General features: G+C 41.1%; 1 protein-coding gene across 1 annotated transcript in view; it reads right to left on the reverse strand.

The window, feature by feature from the left end:
• Positions 1–13,064, reverse strand: part of LOC108428793 (genetic suppressor element 1-like) — a 60,754-nt gene extending 47,690 nt beyond the window's left edge. Inside the window, exon 1 of the mRNA XM_017700079.2 lies at positions 12,491–13,064. Coding sequence (XP_017555568.1) covers positions 12,491–12,527 — 37 coding nt within the window. The 5' untranslated portion in view covers positions 12,528–13,064. The remainder of the gene's footprint in view (positions 1–12,490) is intronic.
• Positions 13,065–15,537: the final 2,473 nt, after the last annotated feature.

A 15,537-nucleotide genomic window follows, 5' to 3' on the forward strand; every position in this document is an offset into this window, starting at 1 on the left:
ATCATCTCCATCATTCATTTTCACTCAAGCTAACTGACTTCATTAAGTCAGCATGTTCGGCGTTGGCTTACAACAATAGCTCAGGTTCTGCTTCCTAGTGTACCTATCTTATACCTTATTTTACAAAAATAGAACAGAACAGACTTCAGTTATGTGGAATGTATATTTTTTTCCAGAAACAGTTACTTAATTAATTAACTAAATTAATTAATTAACTCAATGAATTGATATTACAATAAATAATTAAAAGTCCATTGTAATTTGATATGTTTTCGCTAAACCACTTCCAAATCCTTCCTGTATGAAGTCTAATTTACACAATAAATAACTAAACTACCAAAAATGCGTTACTTTTACTGTACTGGGTCTATGTGCATTTATTCCAATGTCCTATAGCAAACCAAATACATTACGTGCTAGTGGGTGGAGTGGTGTGAGAGCATCAACATAAAAATAGCAAGTAAATATGTGAAGTACATTGTCATTTTTATTAATTTAAAGTAGTTTTTGGAAAGTGTGGGGGGGGTGTTAATTTTTTTTTCACTGGGGCCTATAAGATCCTAGTTACATCACTGTAATAGTTTATGAATTTACATTAAAATTAAAATTAGAATTTGTATAAGCATAGCATTACATGGGTCAGATTCTTCCACCGGTCTTACTAAGAGGTGTTATAATTGTGTTATAAAACATTTTTTTCTTGAAAAAACATTCTTATAGGTAATACCGTATAGGTATATCTTCAAGTAAGACACGTTCCTGTATCATTATCCATTTTCACTTTCTGGAACAACAGTCCTTTCAACCAATCACTTCTACTCTTTCCTAACTCTTTACTTGTTACCACATGAAGCAATTTTTTACGTAGATTTGACGAGCCACTTTTTACAGTGTATATTTGCTATGGTTACTGACAGTCCTCATTTAAATTAATTATGAAAGAGGTACAGTTTCAGTATATGCTAGGGGTGTAATGATTCTAAAACCAAGACCAAAACCGCAATACAAATGACCACAATCTCAGAAGATGGAACCCCCCCCCCCCCCCCCCCCCCCCCCCCCCCACACACACACACATACACCAGAGGCGCTGCTTATGCAGCCTGTTGAGCACTCATCACATAACTAATGTAACAATTGCTGATTTTTCACTTCACAATTATACAACACATGCAAATTACAAAATTATTATTCTATTTAAAGTTAGGGCTGCTGTACATCATGTTCTTTAGTGCTCTCTTTAGTGTTTTAAATTATTGATGATTTAATAAAACCCAGGAACTGAAAGGCTGAAACCACCCAGTGCATTTTTGAGAGAATTTTCAAATGAGGAGCAGCAGACCCACACTCATGACATCAGATAGTAATGACTGGTTAACAGGAAAGTTTTTCCCAGAACAGCCACGGGCTATTGACGTAGGAAAATGCTTTACCTGAAGAAATCATGTTTATTATGATGCCCAATCACTGTTTAAAACATTTAAACAGCTGTATTTAAGGGTGATTTAAGTTGGGAATATTTGATGTGTGGTGAGCTTTTAATATATCAGTCATAAGACATGTTTGAAGCCCAAAGGAAATGAGCTTCAGAACTGAAATGTCACAGAAGGGAAATGCAAATACAAGTGATTGGGCCATTGCACATGTGGCAAAAGAGCAAAAGAAAGAGAAAACAGTGACAGATTCACAGATTCACTCTTGGAGATAATGTGATAATAAATGTTATCTTTTTATCAGAGACAGGAAACATCCCCCCTTTATGAACACATAGTGAACCATACAAAACAGATGAGCGAAAGAATGAATAAATGAAAAGATGCTCTCACTGTGATCCCACCTGGATAGACTCAGCTGCATTTCCCCCCTCCCTCTCTCCCCCCCTCCCTCTCTCCCTCCCTCCCTCTCTCCCTCTCTCTCTCTCTCTCTCTCTCTCTCTATCACGTACACACAGAGGCCCACACTCCCCTTCTGCACTTCTCAATCTCTCCCCCTCTTTCTCTCTTTTTCTGTTCAAAATAATGTCTGCTCTTCACCTCCCTGATCAGACACTCCATAAGTAGCCACAGGCACTAAGCCCCTCCCCCTTTTGTGCTAATGAAAGCACACAGGCATTCAGCAGAGACAGAGGAAACAGCAGAAAGAAAAGCACAGAGGAGAGAAAGAACAAGGGAGGAGGGAGTTAAAGCTTACAGCATCCTTACACACACAAACACATACACACACATTGTGACTTGAATTGGAAGTGTGGGTGTGTGTGTTCAGTTGGCTGTGCAAAGTCGAGTGAGTGTGGTGGCACCATATAAAAACAGAGTTGAGCGCTGGGAGAACGCTAGTATCTGCACTACAGATCTTTATAGAGGAGTCAAAGGTCTTACAGACCTGTGTGTGCTTCTATTGTGCGTGTGTGTGTGTGTGTGTGAGTGTGTGTGTGTGTGTGTGTGTGTGTGTGTGTGCGTGTGTGTGTGTGTGTGTGTGTGTGTGTGTGTGTGTGTGTGTGTGTGTGTGTGTGTGTGTGTGTGTGTGTGTGTGGCAGTTAGTACTAACTGATAACAGTAGCACCTGCAGCTGGAAAATAAGGGGTTATGGATGAGCATGTGTGTGTGTGTGTGTGTGTGTGTGTGTGTGTGCGTGTGTGTGTGTGAGAGAGAGAGAGAGCGAGAGAGAGAGATAGAAAGAGAGAGGGAGACGAATAGAAGTAAGAGAGAAAACAAGTTAAAGGAATACATGAGAGTTAAGCGAGAAAGAAGGAAGGGAGAGGGAGGACAGGGAAAAGAAGAGGGAAAGCAAGGAAGAGGAAAAGAGAGAGGAAAAAGAAAGGGGGAGAGGGATAGCAGAGAAGATAGGGGAAAGGGGTTGAAAAAGGGAAGATTGAGAGTAGAGCACGAGACAGAGAGAGAGAGAGAGAGAGAGAGAGAGAGAGAGAGAGAGAAAGAGAGAGAGTGCTGTGAAGATTCATCTGTTAGTGCTGCAATTAGAGTGCAGCTGTTTTGAACAGCAAAAGAACAACAGAACAGCAGATTCATCCAGGAAACAACACACACACACACACAGACACAGACACACACACTGAGAGAGTGGAGTTAGAAGAGCATGACACACACAGCTAATAAATTACATTGATTTGGTTCATACACACCTTTACTCTTTCAGTGCTGTGTGTGTGTGTGTGTGTGTGTGTGTGTGTGTGTGTGTGTGTGTGTGTGTGTGTGTGTGTGTGTGTGTGTGTGTGTAGGTGTGTGTGTGGTGAGTGGTGAGGTGATTAATGTGTGCTGGGAGCAGGAACAGAGTCTCCCTCATGACCATACTGAACATGACCTTCATATTCACAGAAAAGCTAAACAGATCACACACACCCAAAGTTCACCTGTAGGAATGGATTAATAATATGATCACAGTGCTTCACACGCCACGCAAAAGGCTTCATGCTGTGTGGTACTGCCTTTACTGAAGTATCCTTGTGGAACTCCCTTATTCAGGTTGTAGTTATGTTACTATTGTTGCTCACATATGTTCGTACTGTCCTGTCCTCTTCTTCAGCTTAATAAACCATTATATTACATTGAGAGAGAGAGAGCGAGAGAGAGAGAGAGAGAGAGAGAGAGAGAGAATGTCTCACCTCTTCCACTTTCTGCTGACTGACATGGAGTCTCAGATAGGGTTATAAATGGGGATTAGTGTGATTAGAGAGCGGATTAAGTGAGGGAACCGCCACACACACACACACACACCTGCATACACGGTAAACAAACACAGCTCTGAATGTGAGGATGTAAGATAAGAAGGCTAGAATAAACAGAAACAGCAGGTGAACATGGTGAGTGCAGTGTGGAGAGAGAGAGAAAGAGAGAGAGAGAGAGAGAGAGAGAGAGAAAGAGAGAGAGAGAGAGAGAGAGAGAGAGAGAGAGAGAGAGAGAGAGAGAGAGAGAGAGAGAAGGACAGAGTCAGAGTTAACATGACAGTAGCATCTCCATTTTTATGAGATTGACAAATAATTACAAAAGGGGCAAAAGAGACATTTAGAAACTAATTTAGCTAATTTTGTTAAATAATCTATCAAAATCTGTTAATTGACTGAAAAATCATTCCTAAGGAATAGGTTATTTATTCATAAATAATTCCTATGATATATAAATCTCTTTTCTTGTCTATCAGCTTATACTGTGTGTGTGTGTGTGTGTGTGTGTGTGTGTGTGTGTGTGTGTGTGTGTGTGTGTGTGTGTGTGTGTGTGTGTGTGTACAGAGCTTCATCCTTTCATTTGTTTTAGAAAGAGCAAAAGAGCAATAGCTACCCCTTTGTTCTACTTTCACAAAAACATCACCTGAACTATCTGTATCACGCACACACAAACACAAGTGGGCTTAGATCACCAAGGAACTGCAGCAGTAAATGTTGATCTGAATCTGATATCAAACATTAACAAGGACTGTAAAACAACTACACATATTCACAGTGTGCAAAGAAGAGAGATGAGGCTCATAAGAGGGAGATACAGAAGTCTGAGCTGAACTGAGTTGCAGGTAAACTGTCCACCACTTTTTTATCATCTTTCCCTCCAGCCTTCCCTCCCCTCCAAGTCAGGGAGTCCCCTCCATCCTACAACAATTGATTTTCTAAACAAAAAATGAATGTTTCTGAATCTATTTTTCTTTCTATCTCTCTTCTTCTTTCCTTTTCTTTCTCATTCTCACTCATTCTCTCAAATCTCTCACGCATTCTTTCCCACTGTTTTGCCCTTCCCTTCTATCACTCTATCCCCTCTCTCTCTCTCTCTCTCTCTCTCTCTCTCTCTCTCTCTCGCATCCCTCCCTCCTCCTGGCTGTGGTAGCGTGCCATGGTCACAGAAATGATTTTTCTAATTATGATTTACCACTTAGCCACATGATTGTGTGCAGAAGTGTTGGCTACTGAAATCAGGATGATTATGCAGATTATGCAAATGTGAGAGAGTGGAGCCAAGGTGGCTGAGGCTGTAACACAAGAGAATGGAAGAAGCGCCACTGAAACGGAACGGTAAACACTGACAGGAAGTCATAAACCACAAAAACCTCCTTTTATTAGACAGAGGTGAAAGATAACAGCAGTGGAGGAGAATGTAACACATGCTAGACAGAGTGTTTTTTCCTGCTCCCCGCTGCTGAATACCCACAGGTCTCCTCCACCGCACTCACAGTAGCTTCTTTAATTAGTCAACGCATCAAAGCGATTTGTTTGCTACAAATAAGAGTAAATGTGGCACAGAGAGAGAGAAAGGGAGAGGAAAGCAGGCTGGTGGAAAATACAGTATAATTACCAGCTTATTAGTTACACAGATGATTCAAACAAATTAAATATGCTTTTTATTTGTTTCCTGGCCCTGAGATTTAAAAAAAAAAAAGCTCCCAAGGCTCAGCGGATCATTCATTTCCATGTTGTTGTGAGTCCTTGTTTCAAAAGGGAATTACATGCGTTCTGTTTTCATCTGTTGTTTTGTGAAGAGCATCTCTGAAGATCGGCCATGTTGAGTCCAGGCCAGACTACTATTGTCAGTTGTCGTGGAGACTGTCTGTCCTTGTTAAGAAATGTTGCTGTGGGGAATTGAGTTTCTTTGATGTGTTAGCTTTAGCACCAGCGCTAAGTCTGTGTAGCCAGCATGTTGGAGGCTGGACAGGCCGCATTGAGCTGGCCTATATACACAGGTATACAGAGAGTGGGATTTTAATACAGCTGCGTTTAGGATGCAGAGAGAGAGCTGGAGGTGTGGAGAAGAAAGAGCACGGGGTACAGACACAAAAACAGATAGCTAAGCCTTCTGTGCTGCGTGCTATAATAGGGTCTTTTACAGGAATGCAGGAAGATGTGCTAAGCTTGGGTGCAGATGTTTTTAATAGCATGTACATGACACAAGTAGTGACATTATGCTATATCCTATGTGGGTTCTTTGTTTGTATGTTTTTTTGTTTCTGTTTTCATCTGAATTGTTTGTATAATTTACATGAAACAGATCATAGCATCCTAGATTGGGGTTCTTAACCTTTAACCATCTTCAGAGTGCACTCCTTTTTTAGGATTAACAATATTTCATGGTGGAGCAAAAGTCAGGTGAGTATGAGCGGTCCTGATGAGGTTCATTTGGAGGGATGTATAGTTCAGTAAATGGATACCGTTAGCTGTTTTTTTTTTTTTGAGTGATAAATGTGAGTGAGATTACACCTGGTCACTTTATGCGACTTGTATCTGGATTACCAGCTGTTCATCCATTTAACCTCTTTGTTTAGCACAATAGTGTCTGTCCATATTGCTAAGAAGCATTTCTTTTGTCCAGTCCACAACCATGTACGTCCATTATGATTATCTTTATCGTAGACACAGATCACATTCCCATTGACATTGCATGGAGAACAGTTTTGATTGTACTCTGAAGGGGTTTTGAGTGTACTGGCAGGAGTATTGGTTGTATTAGGAGGAGTTTAGCTTGTACTGTGAGAGGTTTCGGTTGTCAAATATGTCTTATAGAGACGGATGTATTTACACTGCTATAATAGCTCAAATGCTTCTCAGACACCTCTTGCAGTAGTATGAGGGATTAGATTAGTATCTGTTTTAAATCCATCTTGGCTGCATTTGCACATGCATTTTTATGTGGCATTGCCTTATCCAGATATAATGCTGATACGCAAGATGCATGAATTGACCAGGTGTAAACAGGATCTGAGTTAACTGAGGAACGTTTCTGTAAATTTGCCACAGCTAACCCTCTGGTTTTCTGTTGGCTGACACTAATTTGCAGGGTTAAAGCCACAACGTGTAATTTAGCACTAATTCTACCTCTATTTTTTGTGTTTTCATGTTCTTTCCTATTTAAGTGACATGGCTTTTTTGCCAGCCACTTGTAAAAATTATTGTCTTTGTGTTTTTTATCAGATGTTTTAAAAGATCTTATGACCTCTCTGGAACCACATCAGGATCCCCAAGTGGGTTGCAACAACAAAGTTAAGAAACCCTGTTTCTAGAGTGTGGTGAGAAACAACATCACAGGTGCACATGTGAGTAACACAGCAACCGCTGATGCTCACCCTGCAGTCTCTTCCCAGACAAACTTTATGCAAATGAGCCAAGCGCCAACCAGATTGCTGGTATGAGGCATAGTCAAGCTACACACACATACACACACACACACACACACACACACATATATAAGTAAAACACATTGATAATGTCAGCAACACAAGTAAAATCAGCAAGAATGTTAGCAAAAATGTAAGCACTGGAAAACAGCTTAAGACAACCACACTGGACAATGCTTGCAGGAGAGCTATGGATAAATCAACAACCCACAAACTAACAAATACAACAGAAATGTGAAAAGCTACAGTTTCACTTGAAACAAGGCATAACATAGCAGTGTGAGAGTGTGGAGCCTACAATCGTGGAGGATTTCGCATTAAACGGTTCAAGAACACTGATTTCAACTCATGACCACTGCAATTTTTGTCTGTGATTGTACTTGTAGTGAAAGAGCTATGGAATCATATGTTGAATTGGCTTATCTGTTATCTTGGTCAATGAGATGTTTCACCCCAGAACATGAGTATAAAAGTGTGTACAACCATAAGAGAGAGAGAGAGAGAGAGAGAGACAGAGAGAGAGAGAGAGAGAGATAGGAACAGTAACAGCAGACCTCTCATGGTGCCTCTAGAGTCTCTGAGCAATTAAACCTACTGGCATTCTGCCTAACCACACGAACACACACACCCACACAAACCCACACAAACCCACACACACACACACACACACACACCTGTCGATATGAAAAGAGAGAAGGACTTTTCTCCAACCGTCCACGCTTTTCACTGCACACTGAGGTTGACAATACGTGTGTATTTATATGTTTGCGTGTGCGTTTCTTCATGTCTCTGTTAAGCTCTATATGCTGGAGCTGCTCTGCAGACCATATTTAGAGCCTTTAGAAGTGAAGCCTCTCTCTTGGTTAAACACAAGTGTCACATGGCTGCTATTGTCTGTCTCTCTCGGCAACAGCACACACTTGTTAGCAGTGTGTGATGGCATTGTGGCTGAGGCCTCTGGTGCAGCAGTTAGGAGCACAGCTGTTGCTTTTGGTATTCAGTGCCTTTCAGTTACATGCACAGGCTCCCTGATGCACCTGCACAAGGAGGACCGTTTACAGCACGAGGAGCTACAGGAGGAAGCAACAAGCAGAAAACTGTAAAAGCTCTGGACATCTGTGAATGCACTACACTCCTTAATACACTTTCTGAACTCTCCACCTCTCTCACACGTACTCACTCTTGGTCATATTAAAACAAATAACAATTGCCTGTTTGCAATTGCTTTTCCTCATTATTGCACTTCAGCTCCAGCAAAATTAAAATGTATTTTGCTGTTGTTGGAATAAAACCCTGTGTCTCCAACATTTTAACTTTACTGGAGAAGGAAAAACATACTCATCTTTTAATATAAGTTAAAGGAAACAGACTTTTTTCCAAGTAATTTCTGTCCATTCATCATTAATTAACACACAGTGTAAAGGACAACAAGTATTTTCAAATTATGTCAAAAACTGAAAAATAGAGATGTGAGGTTTTGTTCTGACAGCAGCGAATTGCAGTTGCATTGCTGAAATTGGATTGCTGTTTGCAATATCATTTTCACTGTCAATGAGGCACTCCGGCCAATCAAACACTGTTGGTGAGACTTGTGGAGGACTTGTGTTTTAAGAGGAAAAAGTGTAAAGTTCAGCTCTTCTGGTACACAGCTAGCCACTTGTTTGCAATACAGAGGTAAGATTAGTAACCACTGCTACAGAGAGAGTTTGATGCTTGCCGACCAAGCCCTGGATAATTCTGTCAAAAGTGATGCCATGTGTGTCTCCAAGTGATTCTTGATGGACTATGAGAGCTTGTGGCTGCACCAGCACCAATGTTATTGACCAGCTTTGGGCAGAGTCTCGCAGGAAATAACTTCTGACAGAATTATCCTCGGCCTGGTTGGTGACTGCTAGAATGACAGGAGTGCCTTGTTGAAAGTGAAAATGTAGTTGCGAGCAGGGGTGAAATACATTTTTGACAGAGCTGGAGTGAAACATTGAGGAAATTCAATTGCCAACAGGCAACTGTAGTTTGGTTTTTAACATATTTTGCTTTTCCAAGTTAAAGCATTCCAACCATTATACAAAGAATTGCACATGCCAAATGCACATTTTGTCTTTGAAATTGAATTATGTCTTAAACGACACTCACATGGGAAACGCAAATTGTAAATACAAAATTTAATTAGCATTTTCAAACTTATTTGAGATCACATTTACGCTGTGGGTTAATTTCACAGCGTGTATCAGTAGAATCACAAAACTTTACTGTCCATATCATGCAGCCCTTTTATGCACTAGTCTTTTTATAGATTTATGCAGGCTTTTCTCAAATCTATTGCATTTCTCTGCCTCTCATTTCTCAGTTTATTCTGTCATTTACCACTACCCCCCCCCCTTTCCCATTTTCTCTCCTCTTTTAATCCATTTATCACTTCTCTCTTGCTCACACTTCCCCATTCATCACTCCATCCTCTGCTCCTATCTGAGGGGGTGTAATTAGCTGCTTGTGTCAGCCACAGTGTCTGTCCTCTCTCTTTTCCATTCTATCCTGCTTTTTCATTTTTCTTCTTCTTTTTTGAATGCTCCTCCTTTCCCCCTCAAGTAATCATTGAGGGACTAGCGTGTGTCTGACACGGTCGCTGTAGCAACGGCACTGAGGAGCCAGGGGGAAGAGGGAGGGGCCGTGTGTGTGAATGAGTGAGAGAGAAAAGAATGGAGGGATGGCAGACTACCCACTGAGAGGAAGAGTGGTGCAGGGGATACACACACACACACACACACACACACACAAGAACAAACAGTCTGCCCCTCACACATGCACAGAGAAAAAAAATGTTTCTCTCTCTCTCTCTCTCTCTCACCCACACACACTGCTACAAATATATGGTCATAACACAGTCTCTTTCACTTTTGTCCCTGCTCACACTCTCTCTGTCCCACCTCAGTCTATAGGACATAAGTTGTATCCTCTCAAAAACACTGTTAATGTGAACTGCTTCTTCTTCCAGCTGGTCTTTCAGTGGGGTGTTGAGAGCCATAACAGAGTGGTTTAATCATTTACACACACTCACTGTAATTCACTGCTGCTGTAAATATTCACTGTAGCACATTGAGCAGCAGCACTGCATTCAGCTGAAAGGAAACCTCACTGCTCACACAGTGACACAACTGCCTTTCGGGGTGTGTGTGTGTGTATGTGTGTGTGTGTGTGTGTGTGTGTGTGTGTGTGTGTGTGTGTGTGTGTGTGTGTGTGTGTGTGTGTGTGTGTGTGGCAGCAGCTCCACAAGCACAGATGGTGATGTGTGGCAGTCTCTGCCTAGTTTATTAATAATGCTGATGAGGTCCAGACTGACAGGCCTGCACTGGACTGACAGAGAGAAAAAAGGGGGAAAAAAGAGTAAGAGAGAGATGAAGGAATGAAAGAATGAGAATGAGAGTAAGTGAATGAGAGAGAGAAAGAGGGGTGGAAATTAAACAAACATTTGGAAAATTGAGAGAGAAAATAAGAAACAATTCAGAAGCTGAGAGAGAAAATAAGAAACAATTCAGAAGCTGAAAGAGAAAAAGAGAAAGACATGGGGGGAAAGTAAAGGAGAGATCAAGAAAGAAACAGACAGAGAGAATGAGAAAGAGAGGGAGAGAGTAAGTGTGATAGAGACAGAGAGGTTAAAGAGAGAGATGTAGAGTGAGAGAAAAGGAAGGGAGCAAATGAGAAAGAGAGTTTGAGAAAGAGAGAGAGAGAGTAAAAACGTCTTCCTCTACATCTTTCCACTCTTCTCCTGTTAGGTCACTACCTCTGACCCTCAGATAGCCCCCAGGGTAAAAGAATCAAGGGTCAAAGCTGAAAGGACAGTGTGTCTTGTCTTCTCTGTAACTGCTATGATGGTTCTGTCTGTACTTTAGAACATGTTCTAAGTAAAAAGGCAGATCATTTTAGATTATTATCTTTTATATCACCTTCTACACTGTGGTACGGTAAATACACTACGTTTGCTACTGCATGCTTGGTTACTTGTCTGCTTGAACACTAGATTTACTGTTGAGTAATTCATCAGTATTCATTCAGTATTTCTGTATTAGTGTATTAGTGTAATTACTCATTTATCAATTCTCTATTCCCTGTGTACCTGCTTCTCTGTATTTATATATATATATATATATATATATATATATATATATATATATATATACCTTTATATACCTTGTTTATGTAAGTACTACAAGGATTTTCACACCTGTGTAATGTGATGTGACAATAAACGTGATTTGATTTGATTTAATACTGATTATTCAGAATCTGCTAGGAAACTGAAGAGTGTGCCCACATGAAGACTCTTACATTTTCAGGGGTTAAAATAATGTTGCAATGCAGATCAAAAATAAGGATCTGGCCTTTAGATGAAAAAGACATTATCCTCTCTTCCTTCTCCTGCTGAAGTGTGAGGTGTGTGTGTGTGTGTGTGTGTGTGTGTGTGTGTGTGTGTGTGTGTGTGTGTGTGTGAACAGCGCTGCTACTGTTAACCTTACACTTCCCTCCAGCTCTTAAATAAAACAGAGGCTTCTCTGAGCTGATGACTGACAGTAAAGAGAAAGAGAGTGGAGAGATCCAGCTTTGTAAATTTCAATTGCATTGTTAAAAGTGAAAGTAAAGCACAGACAGCAGCTTCAGCTAAGAGCAATGATGAGCCCAGACCTGTTCACGCAGACATCACCTACACACAGTATAATACACTATGTACATTATTACACACACTCTCTCTCTTTCTCTCTCGTTCTCTCTCTTTCTCTTTCTCTCCCTACCCTCTACATTCAATTGTAAATCTTTTTTCTTTGTTAGTGATGGAGAACAGGCTTTAGTGCACTCTGCCATTTGAAATGAAGTCACTAAAAATGGAAAATAAATATCTAAAATTTAATATAAAATAAACCACAGTGCCTTTTTACTGTCATTCAATCCTTCAGTCTCTCCCTCTGCCCCTTTTAGTCTCTCTCTCTCTCTCTCTCTCTCTCTCTCTTTCCAAATCCATCTTTCTCTTTCCAAATCCATCCTTCTCCATCTCTCTTGCTCAGTTTCTTACTGCATCTTTCCTGTCCCATCTCTCTTTCCCTCTCTTTCTGTATCTCCTTCCCTGTCTTCTCTCTCTTTCTCTCCTAACCCACTCCTTCTTTTCTCTTTTTCCTCTCAGGCTCTTTCTCTTGATTTCTGTCTCTGCTGCCCTCTCTTTAACCTCCCAAATCACCACAGCTCTGCGCGAATTAACCTTCCAGCCTTTCATCGCTGCCACTCTACACCCACCCACACACACACACGCACACGCACACACACACACACACACACACACACACACACACACACACACACACCTCCCAAAAAGTTTAAGCAGTTAAAGCAGCGCTCTCACCAGACAGATAGTAGAGAGGAGGCTTTAGTCCGAACATGCTGTAGTGAAGAAACTGAGGAGAGAAACTGAGAGAATGATGATTTTAAGGATTAAAGAATTCAATTCCTGAAGCTTCAAGGCTGAGATAAAGCACTCCAAACAGGGGTCCACTGGTCAGAGAAATCTCTGAACCTCCGGACAGTTGGAGGTCAGAGAGCTCATCACTACTGCGGGGCTTTCACTGAAGGTTTCATCCAGAAGACAAGCAGGCAGGACGGAGAGAGCGGGGCTCAGAACAAATAGTCCTGTAAACAAGCGTGCAAAATGTGCCATCCCTTCATCCTGAGCAAGGAGGGGAGTGATTTCACGTCCTCCGATCAATCCCTCTGACTCTCTTTTATTCTTTTTTCCTCCTTTCCTCTATCACAGCGTCCCACTGCTGACTGCACGGTTGAACAGAGAGGAGGAGCACACTGAGCTTTCTACTCAGAGTGAGAGAGTGAGAGAGGGAGAGAGAGAGAGAGAGAGAGAGGATGATAGGGAGAGACAACAAGGAAAAGAGAAAGAATGTGAGCAGAGAGTGAGAGAAGAGATAAAAAGAAGTAGGAGGGGCAAAGGGAAAAAGAGAGAATGAAAACATGTAGACAGAGAGAGAGTGAGAGTGAGACTGACTTGAACAGGGACTTTCAGGGTGAGAGAGAGAGAGAGAGAGAGAGAGAGATGAGAAGAAGTGTGCCCTGCCATCAGTTTCCATGCATGAGCCATTATGTGTAAATTGGACTGCAGCCTGAGTGACAGCTGATTTGTCAGCCCTAATGAAAGAGAGAGAGGGCAGAGAGTGACGGGGCATCTGTTCCCAACAAACACACACACACACACACACACACACACACACACACACACACACACACACACACACAGACACACACACACACAGATAAATATTCTCAGACACACACGCTCTCAACCTCACATGCATTATGCAGTGTGTGCACATACACACACACACACACACACACATACATAACACACCAGAGCACACACTTTCAGCACATGTGCGCACACACACACACACACTCACGCGCATATATATAGGCATACATAGTCATTTTGTTGGTTACAGTTAAGAGGGAGGAAGACTGACAGATCACAGGAGTGTCAGAATAAAGAAGCTCTCTGCAGCCTGCTGTCAGCCAGCTGAGAGGGGCACATTCATACACACACAGACACACACACACACACACACACAGGGATTCCTCTCACACACTTTCTGAATAAAGCCCACAGGGCTTTGTTTATCCTCCAGGTAAAGACTCATTTCAGTTTACATCTCCACAATGGAGCAGAAGTGAACTCGGCCATTCTGGTTTTATTCATGTGTTCACTCATTAACCCTTAAGCCAAGATCATACTGGACTGTCCCTGAGCTGTTTTCTTCCTCACATGTGGAGCAAAATGAATTAAGTATAGTGCTAGCTAGTTAAGTAGTTCTGTTCTTTTTGCGACTGACAAAAAGCCTGGTCACACTTCTAAGGGTAAAGTTTCTGGATTCTTTCGCATTTAAGAGAGCCGGCTTTTTTTTTTATGTTTTACGTACAATGTTTACATCATAACCTTGTTGGTTTAAATTTAATTTGTTTAAATTAAGTTGGTTTAAATTGGTTTAAATAGTACCTTTACAAGAGAGGACAAAAACACTCTTACCTTTTAGTATAAGTCAATGTAAAGAGATTTTGATCCAAGTGATTTTAGAGCATTTCTATTGGTCCAGTCTTCATGACATTTTCATATGTAAAAGACAGCTGGTGTGTTGAAATGAAGTAGAAAGATTTAAAAATCTTTAAAAATTGAGATACATGGCTTTCTGTGGACAGTGACAACATTGCAATTACAATTTTTATTAAATTAAATTTCTGAACACAATCATCGTTGGACAGCACTTTTGCAAATATTTCTCAGCTTGTTTCAATAAAGCCACAAAGAAGAAATAATCAAACAAAATGTAAGAAGAGCCTTTCTGATGCCATGTACACCGTAAAGGACCTCAAAATCCTGAAGAGGCCCTACTGAAACCTTCTTACTTATCTGAGACACACATGCACACCCATTCATGATTACTGACCCACAGATGATGCTAAAATGGCTTATCCTGACCGTGAAAGGGGTCAAAAATGTTATGACAGCATCAAAGCACAATGGCAAAAAGTTTTTGTGAATAAGCAATAAGCAGTTGAAAGCATTAGTCTACACTTATTATGTTCAACACAGCATGCAAGAATCTGCAGGAGACACAATTAGATTGAAGCGGTCATGAGATTCTTCTCCTACCCTCATTCTGTCACTCCCTCTCCCTCATTCTCTCTCTCTCCCTCTCTCTCTCTCTCTCTCTCTCCTACTGATTCCATTCTCTTATGCATTCTAAGCCATCATAAGCCAGTCACACGAGAGCAGAAGAGCTCTCTGATTCGTCAGGCTTTGCCCACCTGACACAGACCATTAGCATTCTTATCCATCACGTAGAATTTAGTCACCATCACCAATCATGTCATGTGTGTATATATATGTATGTGTGTGTGTGTGTGTGTGTGTGTGTGTGTGTGTGTGTGTGTGTGTGTGTGAGAGAGAGACTTATCTGATCCATCATTTATTGTCTGGCCACCAGCAGCAGTATGTGGTATCAGCTAAGGGGAATATTGCTGAAGTGGGACGCAATTGGAAATATTACTTTCTTTGTTAATTATGTGATAGAATCTAACATGATACCCTTTTTAAAAGGTTACAATTTCCCTCAAACGTCTCAAAATCAAAAATAAATAAATACACAACACAGGCATGATGACCCTTCTTAGAACCTCTGCTAACCAAACCCAGATTTAGTGATGCTACTAAAGTGGGACACTTCATTTCTCTACTGTGAAAAACTGGACTGGAAAGTGATACTTTGATGGACATCTTTCTTTTTTTTAGCTTTGCATGAAAAGTTTGTTTATGACTGATACTCGGTTGTCTGAGAAAGACATTTTCAAGCCAAAACTGCCTAGCTAGCTTCACTTTTTTTAAAAAAGCCA

Source organism: Pygocentrus nattereri, chromosome 11 (assembly GCF_015220715.1).
Source record: "Pygocentrus nattereri isolate fPygNat1 chromosome 11, fPygNat1.pri, whole genome shotgun sequence".
In the NCBI taxonomy this organism is placed as follows: domain Eukaryota; kingdom Metazoa; phylum Chordata; class Actinopteri; order Characiformes; family Serrasalmidae; genus Pygocentrus; species Pygocentrus nattereri.